Below are 23,308 nucleotides of genomic sequence, written 5' to 3'. Positions count from 1 at the left end.
ACTTAGTCATCACTGAGCTTCATGGACCTAAGAACTTCAGAAGTTATCATAATTGTAAAGCCCATGTATTCTTTCTTTGAAAATCACTGTAAATCCTTCTGGAATGCCCTAATTGCAGCAAGGCCTGATAGCAGATGCAGTTGACAGTTACATAATTTAACCTCGGGTGATTTTGTTGATTCCAAGTGTTAACCATATCCTGGACTCTGGGTCATTCTAGTCCTCCTACCCACCAAGAAAATTTCTAAGTAAGGTGATTTTTTTTTCAAATAAAATTTTATTAAAGAATTAATGACAAAATATAATAAACATAAATAGTAAAACAAATATAAAATTATCAAGAACTCAATCCCTATATAACAGTATGTACATTCTGTTAAACATGGTCTTATCCAGTGTGAATGGCAACTTATGCTTTCCTTATTTTTGCTTATCAAAAAATGAAAGATTTTCCTCTGTTTAATGAATAAATCTTTTGTTACTTTATCTAGGCTCTCCATTTAGGAAAGATAATCTTTAAAGTATGCTAATTGTAACTGAAATTGTATCATAATTGAAAGCCAGCTATGTTGTCATTAACTTGCCTTGTTCTGTTGGAAATAATTGTGAAAACCTGAACTCCATCTTAGGATGATTATTTAGTCAACAAGGACTCTTTATTACCATTTTAATCAACGGGAGTTATTAATGTCTTAAAAAGATAATTTAAAATTTTGACAACATTTCTTTGGCTCCTATGTACCTATTAAGGAATCGTTCAGTAATATAAGCAAAATGCCTTTTCTTTCTCCTATCAAAATGCTCTTTTATTTCGTCCATGCACCTGGCTCTAGGGTGTCAGTAGTCACAGTGAACCAGTAGAAGGAAAGACTGGGGCTCTTAAAAGAGGAAAACTAACACACATTTTGTTGTGCTCAAAGACAATTCAAATCATAAGATTTACAAGAATGTTTCTACTGAATTAACATTAGCACACCTATCTCTCTACCACTGTGACCAAAAATGAATGATTGCTTCTAACTGTCCAGAAACCTACAAGACTTGAAGGATTAGAAAAACCGATTTTTTTCAGTCACTAGTCTGAACAAAATAAAGGAAGGTCATGAACTCATGGTAGCTGTGTTTCATGTATTAACTGGACATCAAGAAAAAATACTAATGGACGTTTCCTAGAGAATAGATTGGGATACCCCTGCTGTTACCAATTTCCCGGATTTTAGCTAATTTAAATTTAATAAGGGTTCAGGAACATGCACACTGCTGCCTTGATGATTTGGTTCCTATTAGACAACTGCTGACCAAATTATAATTTGATCTCCAATGAGTCTGATTTGGAATCTTAGTGTTCCTTAAAACTTATTATAATGAGTTCCTAAGGAGAAAGGCTGTACTCTCGGTCTTGATGTCTCAATATGTTGACACAAGACATGACTGCTGCTAAAATAAACATATCAAGGCCTAGAATGTTCATGGAAGCTGGCAGAAAAGGTAATGATAATAATAAATCCTACATACATCAACAGCTAAGCCCAAATTAGGGATGAACAGGCTACCTAGAAAGCTTCTCAGCTGTTTTGAGCAAGTTTTTCTTCCCAGGTTGCAATTATCAAGTATCTTTCTCAGCAAACTTTTGTTGTAGTAAATGCTTATATATGAGTAGAAAATTTCTCAATTTTAATGTCCCTCATAATTTTGATTATCTTTGCATTCTTTTGCTTGACATGTAAGCAATATGCTATTACATTCTCCACACCTATGGCAGGCTTTTAATTCACTTGACCATAATCCTAACGCAGAGGCTAGGACTTTGAGAATATAAATAGACTTAGGAGTAGTTCCAGTGGAACTTTACTAATTATTAAGGCACCTCTTAACCTCTTGAGGTTGGCCTGATGGAGATAAATCATGTTTCTCCTTAATGCCACTAGGAGAGAGAATACTAGGCCGAAAGAGCTGTAGCTTATAGCCAGTGGCACTGATTGTGTTCACACCCATCTGAAAGGAAGCAGGCAGGGTCAGACCTAATGGGCAATCTGACTGCTTATACATTTGGTCCTTTTGAAATAAATGAGAAAAATGTAAATGTAAAAATTTTAGAATTTCTATGTTTTAATTTCCCAGAATAAATTTGGTTACTGGGTAGGGCTGCAGATTAGTAATTATTTAGAAGGCAAGATGAAATGAATTGTTTGATTTCTGTTCAGTGTTTATTTCATCTTGAACATGGGAAAAATTAGTGGCTTTCTAAACTTTTAAAGTTAACTACCTAGACTGAAGAGTTTTAGAACAAGAAAATGTCAACAGTCTCTTGTGTTGCTGACACATTAAAACCAGTGATCATACATCGTCCTTGTCTTAACTCTGAACTATGTATGTGAATAGACTTTAGTTCATTTTAGTTCAGTCACTCAGTCTTGTCCAACTTTGTGACCCCATGGACTGCAGCATGCCAGGCCTCCCTGTCCATCACCAACTCCCGGAGTTTACTCAAATTCATGCCCACTGAGTTGGTGATGCCATCCAACCATCTCATCCTCTGTTGTCCCCTTCCTGGTACTGACCAAAAAATGCATTTTGATATTTGGATATTTCTAAACTAAATATGCTGCTCTTCTATGTAGGCTCTTTGCTTTGCTGGCCTTCTGACCATTTTACAGCTCTAAGCACATGCTATTTTCTGAGTAGACTCAGAAGCTCTAGCAAGTTCTCAAAGGTCAAATATTATTATTCTTGTTGGAAGCAAACTAAGCAAAAACTAAGTTCCAGAAAACCCTGCTTCTGAGAAATTCTCAAATATCATTAAGAAGAATAAATGGTTAACTTAAAAGGAAAAACAGCTATGCAACATTAAAGTACAATACTGCAGTAAGGGTAGAAAACACATGTGAGGTTTCACCCTTGGAGTTCAGCCTTTTAAAAGCAAAAAGGTTATGCATATCAATTTGCAGTATACTAAAATTGTGTTCAAAGTTTATTTCAAGTCACAGAAAATATACAAACTAAGACAACAGAATGATCTGATTTTGTTCTGAGAGAAGGTGATAGAAGTCCTCCACCTGGCACCAATTTGAGTCATTCAAGGGTTAGGATGCAGAAATCATCTTTTTGCAACATTTCAACAAAGTTATGGAATTAATTTCCGTATCTGTTGCCAGGTATTTTTGAAAACCTGTAAGGAAAAGTTGGGAGAAAGCCATTACAAGTGGAGACAAAGTTCTCTTCCCCAAACATCAGGAAGAAAATAATTTAAAGGTAGGGGAAGACCCAGAGGAATCGGGTGGAGAGGGAGGTGGGAGGGGGGATCAGGATGGGGAATATGTGTAAATCTATGGCTGATTCATATCAACGTATGACAAAACCCACTGAAAAAAAAAATAAAGGAGAAATTGAAAAAAAAATGAAAAAAAAAAAAATAAAGGTAGGGGAAGGAGGCTATGCATAAGAACAAATCACCAGGGACAGATTCCTAAGGCGTCTGCCTCTTGCTTCCCCAAAATAATCATCTCTTACAGTGGAGTTTCTCAACCTCAGCACTACTGACATCTGGGGCCAGATAACTGTTTGTTATCAGAGGGTGTCCTGAGCATTACAGGAGGTTTAGCAGTATCTCTGGTCCCTACCCACTGAAAGCCAGTAGCACACCATACCCGCTAAAGCTGTGATAACCAAAAACGTCTCCAGACATTTCTAAGTAATGTGTAGGTGGCAAAACCACCTCTGGCTGAGAACCACTGACCTAATGGTAATGGTACATAAGCCTGTCAGTGATAGCAGAGCTGGATCACAACCAGTAAGGTATAGGATGGAGGGAGAGCCAACCTTGGCTACAGTATGCACCAATACCAGCAAATACACATTAAAACCTTCCCAGTGGAAAATTGCAAAGAACTACATGTACCACAAGTACATAATAGTGGAGGTTTAAAAGAAATAAAAGGTGAATAAGGTCTGTAGTCTAGTTAAGAGTAATGTACCAATGTACATTTCTTCCTTTTGCGCTATAAACCAAAAAGGTATTGTGTACAATAGATTCCCAAAATTTTATCATTGTGGGAAGCTAAGGGAAAGGTGCATGAGTCTCTCTGTACTATTTTCCCAACTTCCTGTGAATTTCTAATTATTTCAAAATAAAAGATAAAACAAACAAAAAACCCTGCTCTGTGGTTTATGTGCAAGGCTTTGAAATGAGGTACCTTATAAGCAAGAATACACAAGGAGAGAAATTTCAGAAACATTGTTTACATCTACTATCCCAAAACATAATTTTCTCACATTCTAGGGGATACCTTTTCTGGCATAAATAGATTAGAAAAAGTAAAAGAGAGGAATAGTTTTTAAAAATCTATTCCTCTAACTATAATAGGCAGTCTATACTTTCACTAAAGAAAATAGAATGCCTTGGGTATCTGGACTAAAAGTTCTAGTTGCACTGTAAGTCTAGTGCCATCCATCTATGACAGCTTCCCATTAAAGTTCAGTCAATTTAATGTCTAGATACAGATATAATGCATATTTACAGTTTGAAAGTTTTAACAATATTACAAATATGGATTAAAATACAATATATTTTAGTAATAACTGCTAGTTAGTGTAAAGAGACCACTATTAAATGATAATATATGGACAGAAATTATTACAAAGAGGGAATAAAAAGAAATTCAAAATGTGAAATTCCAACTGATATTGGGACAATGTAAATTTTAAACTGTTTTTAAAAAGCAAAATTGTTTATGAAATACAAGATGTTGGGGAAAATTTTTTTTTAAAAACCCTATACATGTCATCAGGTTAGGTCACATGATTATGTTCCTTTCTATCTGACTGATGAGCAAGAAAACCAAGGGCAGTAGCGTACAGCAACCTCTAAAAAGTACGGGGACTGACGGTGATGGTGGACATTCACTACCTTAAATTATGTGCTATAACAGTTTAACCTCAAAATATTCAATGCAAAATAAATACTTGAAACTAAAATGTTTATATATTTTATTGAAATTGTTTGTATTTTCATTTTGATGGGATAGTTGGGAATAAAATAATAATTGATTCTGGAAGAATACATACCAAACTATATTTAGCAGTTATGTCTTTGGAACGAGACTGAGAAACCAGAGCTTTTACCCTGAACTTTCTACATTTCTGTATTTGATTAATTTGGTTAAATTGATCATATGTCACTGTTGCCAATTTTAGGGAAAAAAAGGTTACATGAGGTTACAATCAACAATTGAACAAATGCCTATCACCTTCCCCTACCATGACAGGGACTGAGTTACTGAAGAGTGAAGGGTCTAGTCAAGAGGGGTACAGGACTCGGGTAGTCTTTAGATCAAGAGACTCTTGTTGGTTAAGCTTGAAAAGTACATACCCCAAATGCACAAGGAGCTTGTCTGACTCAGGCACAGTAAATCTGCTCACCTTTAAGGAGCTCCAGTAGATTTCTGTATTTGTTCCTTTAAGATCAGGATACTCTGCCTCTGCTCAGGAGGCAGCATGGCGATCTGGTCTGCAGTTAGTTGAAGAACCTGCATGATCAAAGCAGCCTGTGCAGAGGAAAAAAAAAAACATAATGAGTTTTAACGATGGTGGCTAAAAAAATACCACCAGCTTCTGTCCAAGATGGAAGGACAGTTCACATACGGAAAACAGAAAGCCAAAAAAATTAAAAAGTCAAATCAAAGAAAAAACCAAAACCAGCTGGTGAGAAGAGGCAAAATGAAAAGCACAGGTACAATGCCTAAGATTAGAAGATCCAAAGCAGACACCTTCATGAACCCCAAATTCTTACAGATGAAGATGGTATTGGTAACCCCTGGGAAGTCTACAGTTTTTAATCCTTTGAAAGGATTAAATCCTTTGAAAGGAGCTTTGAAAGTTGCTCCTTTTCACAAGCTTTGAGCTCGCTACAATGGTCAAATATAGAAACAGAAAGATACGCTTGTGGGGAATCTGTTATCACCTTTAGGGATAAAGTATAAAAGGGAGGAAAAAAGGGATTTGGATTTCCAGGTCAATCAAGCCTGCAAACAAAATATCTATTGGCACATGAGTCTGAAAAATTAAGACAAGCTACCACTGATGTATAGCCATTTAAGAATTTTATCACCTGGCCCACAGATTTTCAGGTAACAAGATCATAAAGCATTCTAAGAATATAAGCATCACTTCCAAAGGGACTCTGAAGACCCAGGGCCTCCACATGGTGACTATGAAAAGAGGACTCCAAAAGATTTGTGCAAATGGAGGCAGCTGGACAACATTACTTACCTTCTCATGGTCCTGTGGAGTGACTTGGTTCTGGCCAGGACTAAAGCCACCAGGCTGGCCTCCACCCTGAATGCTTCCTCCTTGCATGCCTGCTCCCTGCATGACTGGGACCTATGTGCACAGAGACAAGGAGAGATTTTCGGTACTTCTCATTTAGGTTACCAGAATCTAGTAATATTAGCAACGTGAAAAAATAGGATCAGCTGTGAAGCCATCTGGTCCTGGGCTTTTGTTTGCTGGAAGATTTCTGATTATAGCTTCAATTTCCATGCTTGTGATGGGTCTGTTAAGATCTTCTATTTCTTCCTGGTTCAGTTTTAGAAAGTTATACTTTTCTAAGAATTTGTCCATTTCTTCCAAGTTGTCCATTTTATTGGCATAGAGCTACTGGTAGTAGTCTCTTATGATCCTTTGTATTTCTGTGTTGTCTGTTGTGATCTCTTCATTTTCATTTCTAATTTTGTTGATTTGATTTTTCTCCCTTTGGTTCTTGATGAGTCTGGCGAACGGTTTGTCAATTTTATTTATCTTCTCAAAGAACCAGCTTATGGTTTTACTGATTTTTGCTATGGTCTCTTTTGTTTCTTTTGCATTTATTTCTGTCCTAATTTTTAAGACTTCTCTCCTTCTACTAACCCTGGGGTTCTTCATTTCTTCCTTCTCTAGTTGCTTTAGGTGTAGTGTTAGGTTATTTATTTGACTTTTTTCTTGTTTCTTGAGGTAAGCCTGTATTGCTATGAACTTAGCACTGCTTTTACAGTGTCCCATAGGTTTTGGGTTGTTGTGTTTTCATTTTCATTCACTTCTATGCATATTTTGGTTTCTTTTTTGATTTCTTCTATGATTTGTTGGTTATCCAGAAGTGTGTTATTTAGCCTCCATATGTTGGAAATTTTAATAGTTTTTTTTCCTGTAATTGAGATCTAACCTTACTGCACTGTGGTCAGAAAAGATGACTGGAATGATTTCAATTGTTTTTAATTTACCCAAGGCTAGATTTATGGCCCAGGATGTGATCTATTCTGGAGAAGGTTCTGTGTGCACTTGAGAAAAAGGTGAAATTGATTGTTTTGGGGTGAAATGTCCTATAGATATCAATTAGGTCTAGCTGGTCCATTATGTCATTTAAAGTCTGTGTTTCCTTGTTAATTTTCTGTTAAGTTGATCTATCCATAGGTGTGAGTGAGGTATTAAAGTCTCCCACTATTACTGTGTTATTGTTAATTTCCCCTTTCATACTTGTTAGTATTTGCCTTACATATTGTGGTGCTCCTATGTTGGGTGCATATATATTTATAATTGCTATATCTTCTTCTTGGATTGATCCTTTGATCATTATGTAGTGTCCTTTGTCTCTTTTCACAGCCTTTATTTTAAAGTCTATTTTATCTGATATGAGTATTGCGACTCCTTCTTTCTTTTGGTCTCCGTTTGTGTGAAATATTTTTTTCCAGCCCTTCACTTTCAGTCTGTATGTGTCCCTCATTTTGAGGTGGGTCTCTTGTAGACATCATATATAGGGGTTTTGCTTTTGTATCCATTCAGCCAGTCTTTGTCTTTTGGTTGGGGCATTTAGCCAATTTACATTTAAGGTAATTATTGATAAGTATGGTCTCGTTGCCATTTACTTTGTTGTTTTGCGTTCACATTTATACAACCTTTCTCTGTTTCCTGTCTAGAGAAGATCCTTTAGCATTTGTTGAAGAGCTGGTTTGGTGGTGCTGAATTCTCTCAGCTTTTGCTTGTCTGTAAAGCTTTTGAATTCTCTGATGGCTTCACAGCTGAATTCTACCAAAAATTTAGAGAAGAGCTAACACCTACCTTATTCCAACTCTTCCAGGAAATTGCAGACGAAGGTAAACTTCCAAATTCATTCTATGAGGCCACCATCACCCTAATACCAAAACCAGACAAAGATGCCACACAAAAAGAAAACTACAGGCCAATATCACTGATGAACATAGGTGCAAAAATCCTTAACAAAATTCTAGCAAACAGAATCCAACAACATATTAAAAAGGTCATACATCATGACCAAGTGGGCTTTATCCCAGGAATGCAAGGATTCTTTAATATCCGCAAATCAATCAATGTAATACACCACATTAACAAAATGAAAGATAAAAACCATATGATTATCTCAATAAATGCAGAAAAAGCCTTTGACAAAATTCAACACCCATTTATGATAAAAATTCCCCAGAAAGCAGGAATAGAAGGAACATACCTCAACATAATAGAAACTATATATGACAAACCCACAGCAAACATTATCCTCAATGGTGAAAAATTGAAAGCATTTCCCCTAAAGTCAGGAACAAGACAAGGGCACCCACTCTCACCACTACTATTCAACATAGTTTTGGAAGTGTTGGCCACAGCAATCAGAGCAGAAAAAGAAATAAAAGGAATCCAGATAGGAAAAGAAGGAGTGAAACTCTCACTGTTTGCAGATGACATGATCCTTTTCATAGAAAACCCCAAATACTCTACCAGAAAATTACTAGAGCTAATCAATGAATACAGTAAAGTTGCAGGATATAAAATTAACACACAGAAATCCCTTGCATTCTTATACACTAACAATGAGAAAACAGAAAGGGAAATTAAGGAAACAATACCATTCACCACTGCAACGAAAAGAATAAAATACTTATGAATATATCTACCTAAAGAAACAAAAGACCTATTTGGAGAAATATACAGTGTTCATGAACTGGAAGAATCAATATAGTGAAAATGAGTATACTACCCAAAGCAACCTATAGATTCAATGCAATCCCTATCAAGCTACCAATGGTATTTTTCACAGAACTAGAACAAATAATTTCACCATTTGTATGGAAATACAAAAAACCTCAAATAGCCAAAGCAATCTTGAGAAAGAAGAATGGAACTGGAGGAATCCACCTGCCTGACTTCAGGCTCTACTACAAAGCCACAGGCATCAAGACAGTATGGTACTGGCACAAAGACAGATATAGATCAATGGAACAAAATAGAGCCCAGAGATTAATCCACATACCTCTGGACACCTTATCTTTGACAAAGGAGGCAAGAATATAAAATAGAGAATAGACAACCTCTTTAACAAGTGGTGCTGGGAAAACTGGCCAACCACTTGTAAAAGAATGAAAGTAGAATACTTTCTAACACCATACACAAAAATAAACTCAAAGTGGATTAAAGATCTAAATGTAAGACCAGAAACTATAAAACTCCTAGAGGAAAACATAGGCAAAACACTCTCTGACATAAATCACAGCAATATCCTCTATGACCCACCTCCCAGAATATTGGAAATAAAAGCAAAAATAAACAAATGGGACCTAATTAAACTTAAAAGCTTTTGCACAACAAAGGAAACTATAAGCAGGGTGAAAAGACAGCCTTCAGAATGGGAGAAAATAATAGCAAACAAAGCAACTGACAAAGAATTAATCTCAAAAATATACAAGCAACTCCTGCAGCTCAATTCCAGAAAAATAAACGATCCAGTCAAAAAATGAGCCAAAGAAATAAACAGACATTTCTCCAAAGAAGACATACAGATGGCTAACAAACACATGAAAAGATGCCCAACATCACTCATTATCAGAGAAATGCAAATCAAAACCACAGTGAGGTACCATTTCATGCCAGTCAGAATGGCTGCTATCCAAAAGTCTACAAGCAATAAATGCTGGAGAGGGTGTGGAGAAAAGGGAACCCTCTTACACTGTTGGTGGGAATGCAAACTAGTACAGCCACTATGGAGAACATTGTGCAGATTCCTTTAAAAGCTGGAAACAGAACTGCCATATGACCCAGCAATCCCACTCCTGGGCATACACACAAAGGAAACCAGAACTGAAAGAGGCATGCATACCCCAATGTTCATTGCAGCACTGTTTACAATTGCCAGGACATGAAAGCAACCTAGATGCCCATCAGCATCTAAGAAAGCTGTGGTACATATACACAATGGAATATTACTCAGCTATTAAAAATAATACATTTGAATCAGTTCTAATGTGATGGATGAAACTGGAGCCCATTATACAGAGTGAAGTAAGCCAGAAAGATAAACATCAATACAGTATACTAATGCATATATATAGAATTTAGAAAGATGGTAATGATAACCCTATATGCAAGACAGAAAAAGAGACACAGATGTACAGAACAGACTTTTGGACTCTGAGGGAGAAGGCCAGGGTGGGATGACCTGAGAGAATAGCATTGAAACATGTATATTATCAATTGTGAAACAGATCACCAGTCCAGGTTTGATGCATGAGACAAGTGGTCAGGGCTGGTGCACTAGGATGACCCAGAGGGATGGGGTGGGGAGGGAGGTGGGAGGAGGGGGTTCAGGATGGGGAACATATGTAAATCCATTGTATATTCATATCAATGTATGGCAAAAACACTACAATATTGTAAAGTAATTAGCCTCCAACTAATATAAATAAATGAAAAAAAATTTTAAAAAAAGGATCAGATTGTGGAGATGAGTAAAAAAGCCAAATAAATGACTCTGAAGATCAGTTCCTACTGTTAGCAACCGCAGAAGGTAGGGTTTAGCCAGAGATCAACTAGTAAGTTGACACATTTGCTTATGACAGCACCAGCATCATCAGCAAATACCACAAAGCATAACTGCTGCTGCTAAGTCACTTCAGTCGTATCCGACTCTGTGCGACCCCATAGACAGCAGCCCACCAGGCTCCTCTGTCCCTGGGATTCTCCAGGCAAGAATACTGGAGTGGGCTGCCATTTCCTTCTCCAACGCATGCATGCATGCTAAGTCGCTTCAGTCGTGTCCGACTCTGTGTGATCCCACAGACGGCAGCCCACCAGGTTTCTCGGTCCAAAGGATTCTCTAGGCAAGAATACTGGAGTCGGTTGCCATTTCCTTCTCCACAAAGCACAACTGGATACTATTAAATCAAGCAAAATTCATCCACATAAGCACAGGGAAAACTGACAGCATCTGAGAAACTATCACTCAGTGGGAACAGAAATGAAAGCTGACGTATTGTAGAATAATGTATGCTGGCTCACTGGGGAGCTACATTCACAGGGATACTGTCTACTTCTAATTTAATCAAACGCAGTTCATCCCAAAGGGCCCTATCCCATAAGTAAGACAGAAACCATCATAATGGGAGAGGCAGAAAGGAGACAGGAAGGTCTCTGGGGAAAAGACTACTATCAGCCCAACATTTGTTTTTTATAACTTCCCTCAGAGAATACACAGCAGATGCTTCTGCTAAATACAGATCAAGAAACATGACTGACCTGAGTTAACCAGGTTCAGTTATATCATTCTTACTGGTACTTAAGATCTTCAATGGGTTCAATCTTTTGGAAAACAACCAGAACCCAAGGAAAAGGCCTCAGAGCACCTAGAATACTTGTTAAAAGGTCCCTATGCTGGAATTATGTCCACACTCAAAGCATTCACCCAGAGCTTAGGTGGTGGTTGTTGATCAGTTGCTAAGTCGTCTCTTTGTGACGCTGTGAACCCATGACCTGCAGCATGCCAGGCTTCCCTGTCCTTCACTATCTCCTGGAGTTTGGTCAAACTCATGTCTATTGAGTCAGTGATTCCACCTAACCATCTCATCCTCTGCCACCCCTTCTCCTCTTGTCCTCAATCTTTCCTGTCATCAGGGTTTTTTTCCAATGAATTGGCTATTTGCAATCAGGTGGCCAAAGAATTGGAACTTCAGCTTCAGCATAAGTCTCTCTAATGAATATTCAGGGTTGATTTCCTTGAGGACTAACTGGTTTGATCTCTGTTCTCCAAGCGACTCTCAACAGTCTTCTTGAGCACAACTTGAAAGCATCAATTCTTCAGTGCCCAGCCTTTTTTATGGCCCAACTCTCACGTCCATACATGACTACCAGAAAAACCATAGATTTGACTACATGGACCTTTGCTGGCAAAGTGATGTTTCTGCTTTTTGATATGCTGTCTAGGTTTGTCATATCTTTTCTTCCAAGGAGCGTCTTTTAATTCCATGGCTGTAGTCACCATCTGCAGTGATTTTGGAGCCCAAGAAAATAAAGTCTGCCATTGTTTCCACTGTTTCCCCATCTATTTGCCATGAAGTGATGGCAGTGGATGCCATGACCTTAGTTTTTTTAATGTTGAGTTTTATGCCAGCTTTTTCACTCTCCTCTTTCAACCTCATCAAGAGGCTCTTTAGTTCCTTTTCACTTTCTGCCATCAGAGTAGTATCAGCTGCATATCTGAGGTAGCTGATATTTCTCCTGGCAATCTTGATTCCAGCTTGTGCTTCATCAAGCCTGGCATTTCACATGATGTACCCTGTTAAATAAGCAGGGTGACAATAAAGAGCCTTGACGTATTCCTTTTCCAATTTGGAACGAGTCTGTTGTTCCATGTCTGGTTCCAACTATTGTTTCTTGTCCTGCATACAGGTTTCTCAGGGGACATGTAAGGTGGCCTGGTATTCCCACCTCTAAGAATTTTCCAGTTTGTTGTGATCCACAAAGTCAAAGGCTTTAGCATAGTCACTGTAGCAAAAGTACATTTTTTGTTAATTCCCTTGCTTTTTCTATAATCCAATGGATGTTGGCAATTTGATCTCTGCTCTTATTAAACAGAAACTGTTAATAAACATGACACCTGCTTCCCCAGCAGATGAAAAGCAGCAAAGCATAAAAGAAATGTGAATAAACCATTAGGAGCACATATCATAATAGCATTGTGAAGAACCAGGTGACAGTCTGACAGTGAAGGACACCAGAAAGCAAAGCAGGAAATAACTATGATTTCTATTATAGCATATATAATAATGAATGGGTACATTTAATGATGACCTTGAGTAATCAAAAATGATCAAAATCATTTTTTGCATCCTGTTTAAGAAAAGAAGAAAGCATAGTATATTTTATAAATGATTTTTCATTAAAATAGTTTAAAACCTTGGTTGAATAATTCTATTATCTGGAACATTCATTTGCATGCATTAACTCAGTTCCCAAAGACACTAGAGACATGAAGCATTAGAACAGCTTTGTAAAAAAAAAAAAAAAAGAACAGCTTTGTACAGATTGTTAACATACTATCACTTTCAGTTCTTTATCAATACTGAATCCAGAGACCAGTCTGAACCTAATGACCTGTTATGGACCTGAAATATCTATGAGAATAACATTTTTGAGGCTTCAGTTAATATTAATTTAAGGTACTGTAATGTTATCTAACCATTTAATAATGGCCATTTAAAGTTTCTAGAAGAACCTGTTCTAGGCAGACAAGTAATAATACAGGTAAGTGTGAATCTAGGTTTACTAAGACAGTCTCAGTTTAATGCTTTTGCCTCACAGTAATTACTGACAGCACCCTCAAATGTGTCTCTGTATAGACAATAAGTTATATAATTACCCTAGTAAAAAGAAGCCTTTATCAACAAGTTTCCAACTAGGTGGATGGAAGTTAATTTCAAAATTTGATTTAAAATTATGAATTAAGGATATACTATTAGGTTAAAAAACAAGGTGCAGAACAGTGCAAGGAGGAAAAAATAATACATGTATATTCGTATTTGCAAAAATAGTATGTATTCTGATTTGCTAGAATGATACATTGTAACAAAATGTGATTATCTACAGAATATGGGGGTCACAGGAAGACAGGTATGGGGAGGAAGGGAGGTTCTTACTGTCTATCTTTTATACATGAGTGAATGTACTTTATATTATTTGTTTATAAGAAAACACATTGAACAATTTTTAAAGTTTTAAGATAGGTCTGTTAAGATCTTCTATTTCTCCCTGGTTCAGTTTTGGAAAGTTATACTTTTCTAAGAATTTGTCCATTTCTTCCAAGTCGTCCATTTTATTGGCATAGAGCTGCTGGTAGTAGTCTCTTATGATCCTTTGTATTTCAGAGTTGTCTGTTGTGATCTCTCCATTTTCATTTCTAATTTTGTTGATTTGGTTCTTCTCCCTTTGTTTCTTGATGAGTCTGGCTAATGGTTTGTCAATTTTATTTACCTTTTCAAAAAACCACCTTTTGGCTTTGTTGATTTTTGCTATGGTCTCTTTTGTTTCTTTTGCATTTATTTCTGCCCTAATTTTTAAGATTTCTTTCCTTCTACTAACTCTGGGGTTCTTCATTTCTATGGAGAATAGTGTGGAGATTCCTTAAAAAGCTGGAAATGGAACTGCCATATGACCCAGCAATCCCACTTCTGGGCATACACACCGAGGAAACTAGATCTGAAAGAGACACGTGTACCCCAATGTTCATTGCAGCACTGTTTACAATTGCCAGGACATGGAAGCAACCTAGATGCCCATCAGCAGACAAATGGATAAGGAAGCTATGGTACATATACACAGTGGAATATTATTCAGCCATTAAAAAGAATTCAATGGAATCAGTTCTAGTGAGATGGATGAAACTGGAGCCCATTATACAGAGTGAAGTAAGCCAGAAAGATAAAGACTAATACAGTATACTAACGCATATATATGGAATTTAAAAAGATGGTAACGATAACCCTATATGCAAAACAGAAAAAGAGACACAGATGTACAGAACAGACTTTGGGACTCTGTGGGAGAAGGCGAGGGTGGGATGTTCTGAGAGAACAGCACTGAAACAAGTATACTATCAAGGGTGAAACAGATCTCCAGCCCAGGTTGGATGCATGGGACAAGTGCTCAGGGCTGGTACACTGGGAAGACCCAGAGGGATGGGATGGGGAGGGAGGTGGGAGGGGGGATAGGGATGGGGAACACATGTAAATCCATGGCTGATTCATGTCAGTGTATGGCAAAAACCACTACAATATTGTAAAGTAATTAGCCTCCAACTAATAAAAATAAATGAAAATAAAATAAAATAAAAATAAAAAAATAAAAGTTTTAAGATAAAATTTTTCTCTACCTCAAATCTAATTGGCTTTCCAATTAGAAATAGTTTTCTACTAATGAAAACTATGATAAATTTAACATTGCAGAGTAACAAGTCCGAGGACTAGAAGATAAAAGACCAAGAAATTATTGACAAACAGTCTTCCAGTCATTATTTTTGACATCCTTCTCGAAAGACTTCTCAATATAATTATATAAGGACATCATGCAGTTATTTGTTATTTATCTCTCCACTAGAATGCAAGCTCTACAGGGGCAGGACTTTATTTTGTTCACCCTGCTCTATCTCCACTACCTATAGCTCTGTCTGATATACAGTAAGTGCTCAACAAATATTTGTTGAACAACTGAATGAAAGCATTAAAAACCCATTTTAATTATGAGGCTTACTGACCATAGAGGGAACAATAAAAATCAAGCCCCAAAACACTTTTTTTTTAAAAAAAGTACAACTTGAAAAACAGTAACCAAGTTTTTTCCTACACATACCAGAAAACAACATATGCACATTTCATATTAAAGAGAAGGGACAGATACACATATACACAATATACAATGTGCAGATAACAGAGACATAGTAGTATAGTAGGACACAACATAGGTTCTATTCCTTGCTCTACCACTTTTTAGTTTTATGAATTTGGATAAGTCACCTGAATTCTTGGGTCTCAGTTTCCAAACCTATAAAATGAGAGAATTGAATGTTTGACATGTTCCATTTCACTCTGACCATACAATTCTCTCTCATACACACCTACACATGCATGCCTGAGAGGGAGTAAGGCACAGAAGCATATAGGAGAGAAAAGAGAAACACAAGTACATAGAGGAAGGAGGAAGTCACACTGAAGAAATACGAAGGTGGAAGAGCTAGAGGCAAACAAAAGTATTAGCAGAAAAAAAAAACAAAACAAAATAAGCAAACAAACTCAAGGAGAAGATACACATGTACTACCTGAAGGGTATAAAGGATAGAGATGACAACATATAGATAATCATAGCCCACCATAACACATAGCTGGAGAAAGCCAAATAAAGAGAAAGAAGAGAAAATTCAGTTGCACAGCTTTTAAGGTGAGCATTAGTAAATTGCCATTCACACTCCACTGTTCACTTTAGGCTATGTGATGAAAGTAAATTAAAACAGATTTCTGCAAACCTAAGATTACCTGAATGGCCACAAATAGCTCTTCATATGTTTGAATGCAGTAGTTCTTAGGGCTATACATTAGAATCATTTGGGGGAGGCTTTTCAAATTATCCATGCCTAGATTCTACTGATGTACATGCTTTCCATTAAAATCAGGGGCTCTCATCAGCAGATGAATGGATAAGGAAGCTGTGGTACATATATACCATGGAATATTACTCAGCCGTTAAAAAGAATTCATTTGAATCAGTTCTAATGAGATGGATGAAACTGGAGCCCATTATACAGAGTGAAGTAAGCCAGAAAGATAAAGAACATTACAGCATACTAACACATATATATGGAATTTAGAAAGATGGTAATGATAACCCTATATGCAAAACAGAAAAAGAGACACAGATGTACAGAACAGACTTCTGGACTCTGTGGGAGAAGGCGAGGGTGGGATGTTTTGAGAGAACAGCATCGAAACATGTATATTATCTATAGTGAAACAGATCACCAGCCCAGGTTGGATGCATGAGACAAGTGCTTGGGCCTGGTGCACTGGGAAGACCCAGAGGAATCGGGTGGAGAGGGAGGTGGGAGGGGGGATCGGGATGGGGAATACATGTAACTCTATGGCTGATTCATGTCAATGTATGACAAAACCCATTTCAATATTGTAAAGTAATTAGCCTCCAACTAATAAAAATAAATGAAAAAAAAATTAAAATCAGGGGCTCTGTTCTGAATGGAATTTGAAATGGTGGGACAAGGTTATACTTATGGACTATACTCCTGGCAGTCAGAAAACCACCACAACCTAAGGAACAGAGAAACAAAAGGAAGGGAGATCCTAATCTTCCCCAACAAGCTCAGAAACCAGAAAGCAGTAATAATCAGCCTCAATAACCAATTCCTAAATAGATCAAGACCTCACATGGAAGTGAGAGTACTACACATACCTGTCTGGATCCCTGGGGTCCAACGGCCCCCATGTTAATTGGACTGGGACCTTGGATTCCACTAGGTATAGGGCCTCTTGGGCCTGGCACTGGGCCCCTTGTATCCATGCTTCTGGCCTCCATTCCTCTGACTTCCATTGCACGAGCCTCCATAGCGCGGGCCTCCATTGCACGGGCCTCCATTGCACGGGCCTCCATTGCACGGGCTTCTAATCCTCTAGCATCTAATCCTCTAGCCTCCATGGCTCGTGCCTCCATCCCTCGTGCATCTATGCCTCGGGGATCTCTTCCACCTATAAAAAAAAAGTTGAAAAACTATTCGGTAGCTACCCACATTTACTGTAAGAAGAACCAATAATCAAAGAAAGACAGAAATCTATTTTCTCCAGTCACATCTCCCCCAGCTACATGAGACTGCTTTCTCCTTTTCAATTTCTCAAATTTTCAGATAAACTTGAAAAATGTTTGCCAACTCTACTGCCCCAGCATTCTGAATCCCAGATTGGAGCCTAAGACAGAGCATTCATCATGAGTCCACAACTACCAGTCAGCTTTGTGACATGGTTTCCCCTCACCTCTGCCATCCAAGGGTGGACCCCTCTGATCTATCATGGGTCCTCTTGGCTCTGCCATTAGAGGTCTGGGCTCAGTTAATGGCCCTCCCCTCATCTCATGTGGGGGTGGGCCACGGCTGTCATGGCCAGGGACATGGTGCATGGGCGGACCCTGATGAGGTGGTCCCAGGTAACCTCTAGAGATGGAAAAAAAAATGTTATATTTTAAAAGAGAACAAAACAACATGAAAAGTGTCAACCAGAAGATCAGTAAGTAAAAATTAGATAAAGAACTGATACAAACATCAGTCTACAAATTCTAAGAGAATAACACAAAACAGGTCAAAGACAAACTATAGAGATGTAAACCCATGTATTTCAGAATTTCATATTTGGTCAGGGAACTCAAATTAAGGAGGAATTAATGGATATCCATTATATATAATGAATATACAGTATGGTGCTTAAGAACATGGGTTATTGTATGGGTTCAAATCTGGGCTTTATCACGTATTAGTTGTGTGATCTTCAGCACATTTGCTTAACTTCTTGATGCCTTGGTCTCTTCATCTGTAACATGGGACTGATATTAGTATCAACCTCAGGGTTAGTATCAACAACAGGGTTGTTGTGTAGATTTAATGGAATAATCTCAATGAAGTATTCAAAGCAGATTCAGAGGCATAAACCCCATTAATAGCCATTATTATTATTATTGCTATTACTAGTAGTTTTTCCCCAGTCCAATATGTCTGCTAGAATTTCTAATTCCTGAGGATGAAGTAGCAATGGTTAGTTCAAAATGACATACTTCAACTACAAATTCTGCCCAGCAAGTGCTTTGTTTTGGACAGTGGTCATGAATATTTATTTATCTTTTGAAATAGGCAAACAGGCACAAATGGTATAAGAAGACTTTGTTCTCAAAGCAAGGGAATATTCTAATTCTTCCAATCTTTTTCTTCTGTGTCAGGGCTTACCTAGGTTCTACCTCTCCAGTTACAGAAAGTAAAGTGCCTCCGCGTGGGTCATTTGGAGCATCTCCCAACAGACCTCGAGGCGTTGGGACGTTGGCAGGCAAGGGCCCACGCTGCATAGCTGCTCTGGGGTCTTGCATTGGCACTGACAGGGAAACAAACGGGGAGTTAACTGCTGTGAAGGACACATATGGCAACAAGGAATGACTCTACCACTGACAACGTAGTTCAGACACCGTAGAGTGGATGAAATCTCACCACAGCAGAGTCCTCTTGCAGCTCAAGAACAGAAGTAGGGTATAGGCAGAATCTGTGCCAGGTCAGAGGTATGGATGGAATTATATAAAGAGCAAACTGGGGAGCAACCTGCCAAGGCCTACCACTGCAATCTGAAGAAGAAACTTGGGCCCTTGGTTTTGCTTAGAATCAATCTTAGTTCAAGGATCAGAGCCACAAAAGAGTTAGGGTCTTGGCATATGTGAACACTGCCATGGCTCTGTGAGAACCGGCTGTCTCCTTACAGACTGCTATTCCATCCAAGCCTCCTGACACCAGAAGGGAGGGAGTACAGCCTCAGACAGATGCCCATATCCTCCATGTTCTCTGCCCTGTGTGAAGACATCAATCTTAGGCCTATGGCCCCAAGAGGGGAGAAAAAAAAAAAAACCAACCCCAAACACTACCCTTTTGGGTTCCAAACATGAAGATGACTGCTGAGCAGTCCTTATCCTCTCAATGTCCCACCCTGAACATCACAAGCAAAAGGAAGCCCGCAGATACAATGGGTACCTTGAACTCGCTCAATTGATGCAGGCCCGGTGGGTCCCACGGGCGAGTGCTGTACAGTTCCTAAGTGAGCAGTAAGTTCAAAAGGAGAAAGAGCAGACACTTAAAATAGCTTGCACACACACATGCAGAAGCATACAGACACTGGAGATTTATACATAATACCAGTTAAAAAGCTAAGAGGTCATTAGCTTGCCTTGGGCCACAAAATCTTCCTAAACTATATGATCTGAAACTGTCCTGCTTTGATGAGACTGCTTCCTAAGGTAAAACCTGTGGGCCACTGATTTTATCTGGGCAGGAATAACCAGCCACTTGTAATTTTCACCTCTGCTACTAGGATTCCCCTTAAATCTTATGATACTATGAAAAAAAAAAAGAAACAAAATATAAAACAGATGCTTCTGAATCTCTAGTTAGGCAAAGGAGGCAAACATATTTTCATAAGCAAAAAATGGAAGAAATTGCAGTAAATCTGGAGGGCAAGATTTATTCTGGAAAAGCCCATAACAAAAGTGGAACAGTATTACTTCTGTCATACTTTAAGGCACAAAAATTCCTGCTATCAAACAGGGAAATACAGTGAATGAACTTTAGATAAAGAAAGAGAATATCACTCCTCAAGAAGTACTCAGCCACTGTAAGTTTTTGATAAACACCATGACACCGGTAAAGACTAATAAGATGACAAGGGCACCAATGCTAAACTAAGGCAGCAGAAGGCAAGAAGTCTCTTCTTAAACATCTCACTGTCTCTTTTCACCTTTACAAATGTTCAAAAGAAGTATGGACTGCAGGAAAAGAATGACAAACTGGGTACAAATGAAAGATTCTTGCTTCTTCTGCTGGGTACTAAAGGAAAACTAGGAAGGAAAGTCGCATTTTATCTCTTCATGAAGACATCTTTCATATACCTTCAAAACTCAACTCATTTCCCTTTGTTAACTTTTGACCAGAAGGGTGAAGATAACTACATCAAGAGGGAAGATGTCTTATGGAAGTGTGTATTAAACAAAGTTTGGTTTATTCATGGCTGGGGGAGAGGCAAAGGTATGACTGGAACTCTAATTCCTTCTTTCTAAGTATTCAAAGCAGAAATACTTTGTGACACATACTACTGATAGTGGCAGAGCTGGGTAGGGCACAACAGCACAAGAGCATGGGCTGCTCAGATGAGGTGTTTGGACGAAAGCTTGTTCCACTGTCAACAGCCTGACAAGATTATGCGTTGTCACTTCAGCCACCAATATCAGTATATAAACCACAGACAAGGAGTACAGTGCATAGACCTTTATCTTAGTATTTTGCTTAAAAAAAAAGGGGGTGTTTGGGGGAATTCCCTGGCAGTCCAGTGGTTAGGACTCAGTGCTTTTACTGAGGTGGCCTGGGTTCAATCCCTGGTTGGAGAATTAAGATCCCCCGAGCCATTGGGCATAGCTAAAAAAAATTAAAAAATAATTCAAAAATGGGTTTTACTTATAGACCACATGCTAATAAGTAATTTAAGCTTTCTTATACTTATCCAAAGCAGTTCTTTCTAATCACAAGGACACAATGAACAAGAATATGTGCTTAGTCACTCAATTGTGTTCAACTCTTTGCAGACCCCATGGACTGCAGCCCACCAGCCTCCTCAGTCCATGGGGTTTCCCAGGCAAGAATACTGGAGTGGGTTGTCATTTCCTCCTCCAGGGGATCTTTCTGATCCAGGAATTGAACCCAGCTTGCTCGCTCTCTCTTTCTCTCTCTCTCTCTCTCTCTCTCGCATTGTAGGCAGATTCTTTACCATCTGAGCCACCAGGGAAGCCCATGAATTAGAATAGAAGACATTAAAAAGCATTTTTGGAAGTTAATAGAAGCAATGTGGACTGACAGAAAGAGGAGAGATTTTAGAGTCAGAGATTTTGGAATCTTAGTTCTGCAACTTATTAGCTGGAAGAGAAGACGAGTGCACCAAGCCCAGTTTACATTATTCAGATACCAGTATTTACTTACCTTGTCCCCTTCAGAAAGTAACTCAGAACTCTGAGCTTCCGGCTCTTCACCTGAAAACTGAAGTGCTGCCATCCCCACCTATCTTGCAAGGTTGTTTATGAAAACTAAAGTGTGTGGCCTATAGGATGCACTCAGTTTTATTGTTAGTTCTTTTTTTTTTTTTTCCTCTCTCTCTTCCCGATGTTGGTTTCAAGCAAATCACTGTAGTCTTTTTCTTCAAACTTCAGTAACAGAGAGAAATAATGTGGTGATTTTGGAGTAGCTGTCGCTGTGGTGGTATCCAGTGTTACTACCACAGTATAACATACACTTACCAAGCAGGCATCACAGACCTTTGATTCCCCACCCCCTAGTTTTCTCTGGGGTTTAAATTTAGTCTTCCACATATCTAGCCACATGTTACATGCTCATTACTAAAATTCCTTACTCAGATCTCCATAGAGGGAGAGGGAACATGTGAGTAGAAGCATTAAACTACCAGGAAAATGTGATATAAGTTAAACAGAAACAAAGAATTCATTTGCTTCATCATTAACTCTTGTAGAGTTGGGCTCTAAATCACTTGACAGCGCTGTCCAACAGAATTTTCTGCAATGATAGGAATGTTCTATATCTGCAATATCCAGTATGGTATCCTAGCCATATGCAGCTACTGAGCACTTAGAATGCAGCTAGTATACATGAGGAACTGAGTTTTAGATTTTACCTAATTTCCCTTTAATCCAATTTAATTAATTTCATATTTGAATAGCCAAGTGTGGTTTCTGGCTGCCATACCAGTGCAGATATAGAACATTTCCAAGTCTAGTCCACATTAATTGGATATTAGTATTTATTTACCTTGTCCCCGCTCCATGGACACTGGTCCACTTCCTGGCATTCCAACCTGGGCCTGCATTCCTCCTAGAAGATAAAGGGCAGGAAAGAAAAACATAAAGACAGTAGTGGAAAAATTTGGACAATGGCTGTTAACAAATTTCCCTTTTCTGCCCCATAAGCAGAAACCTACAAAGGAGGATCATGAACTACAACTAAACAATGGATTTATACAGAAGATGAGAGTTTGTTTGTTACTTAAGCTTCAGTGACAGAAAAGTGAGTTATGTGAGATTAAGTAAGATTAAGCGAGTTAAGATTAAGATTCTTAATCTCACTCATTACCAAAACCTTGGCAGGGGGTTCTGTAATACAGCATAATGGCACATACTTCCCCCCACAAGAGTTAGTACTGTTCCCAGGATACTTTGTATTATAAATGTGTGAGTATACTGTTTCAGTGGTGACAAAGATTTGTGGGGGCACTGCTGGCATTTTATGAGAAGCCAACAGGTATACTATTAATAGATGTCCTGCAAAGTGTGAGACAGTTCTATCAAATTGAGAATTACTCTATCCTGCAAAACTTTCAAATGTCTTGCTGAATATTCACATAAATGAAAATCTTTTTGCAATCGTCTGAACTTGGAACTTGTCTGTTTATTTGTAAGCAAAGAGCTTCTTTGCCCTGTTTTTACACCAACACATACACACACTGAATTTTCCAAAAACGCAATTACTGAGCATTATGGGTACTGTCTCTTGTTAATAACTTTACCAAGAGTTTTCATTTTCACCATTCAGAAAATCACATCATCAATGTCAATGGTCCTTGTGGTATCTGAATTGCCAAAACATACCTGGATCTATCTTTTACAGTATAGGTGCAAACATCTGTTATTTTTTGTTTTCTAGTGT

At 38.2% G+C, this 23,308-nt stretch overlaps 1 protein-coding gene across 2 annotated transcripts in view; it reads right to left on the bottom strand.

The window, feature by feature from the left end:
- Positions 1 to 257: 257 nt before the first annotated feature.
- Positions 258 to 23,308, bottom strand: part of CSTF2 (cleavage stimulation factor subunit 2) — a 36,282-nt gene continuing 13,231 nt past the window's right edge. The window contains exons 8-14 of one of the 2 annotated variants that reach the window (XM_043896403.1): positions 22,415 to 22,477; positions 18,797 to 18,938; positions 17,838 to 18,013; positions 17,263 to 17,555; positions 6,268 to 6,378; positions 5,419 to 5,543; positions 258 to 3,169 (exon numbers count right to left, since the gene is read on the bottom strand). In XM_043896403.1, the coding sequence (XP_043752338.1) occupies positions 5,421 to 5,543; positions 6,268 to 6,378; positions 17,263 to 17,555; positions 17,838 to 18,013; positions 18,797 to 18,938; positions 22,415 to 22,477 (908 nt within the window). In that variant the 3' untranslated portion in view covers positions 258 to 3,169; positions 5,419 to 5,420. The remainder of the gene's footprint in view (positions 3,170 to 5,418; positions 5,544 to 6,267; positions 6,379 to 17,262; positions 17,556 to 17,837; positions 18,014 to 18,796; positions 18,939 to 22,414; positions 22,478 to 23,308) is intronic. The other variant, XM_043896404.1, reaches the window with a different exon arrangement.

This window comes from Cervus elaphus, chromosome X, assembly GCF_910594005.1.
Source record: "Cervus elaphus chromosome X, mCerEla1.1, whole genome shotgun sequence".
Taxonomy (NCBI): Eukaryota; Metazoa; Chordata; class Mammalia; order Artiodactyla; family Cervidae; genus Cervus; species Cervus elaphus.
This window is presented reverse-complemented; position numbering and strand designations above follow the sequence as displayed.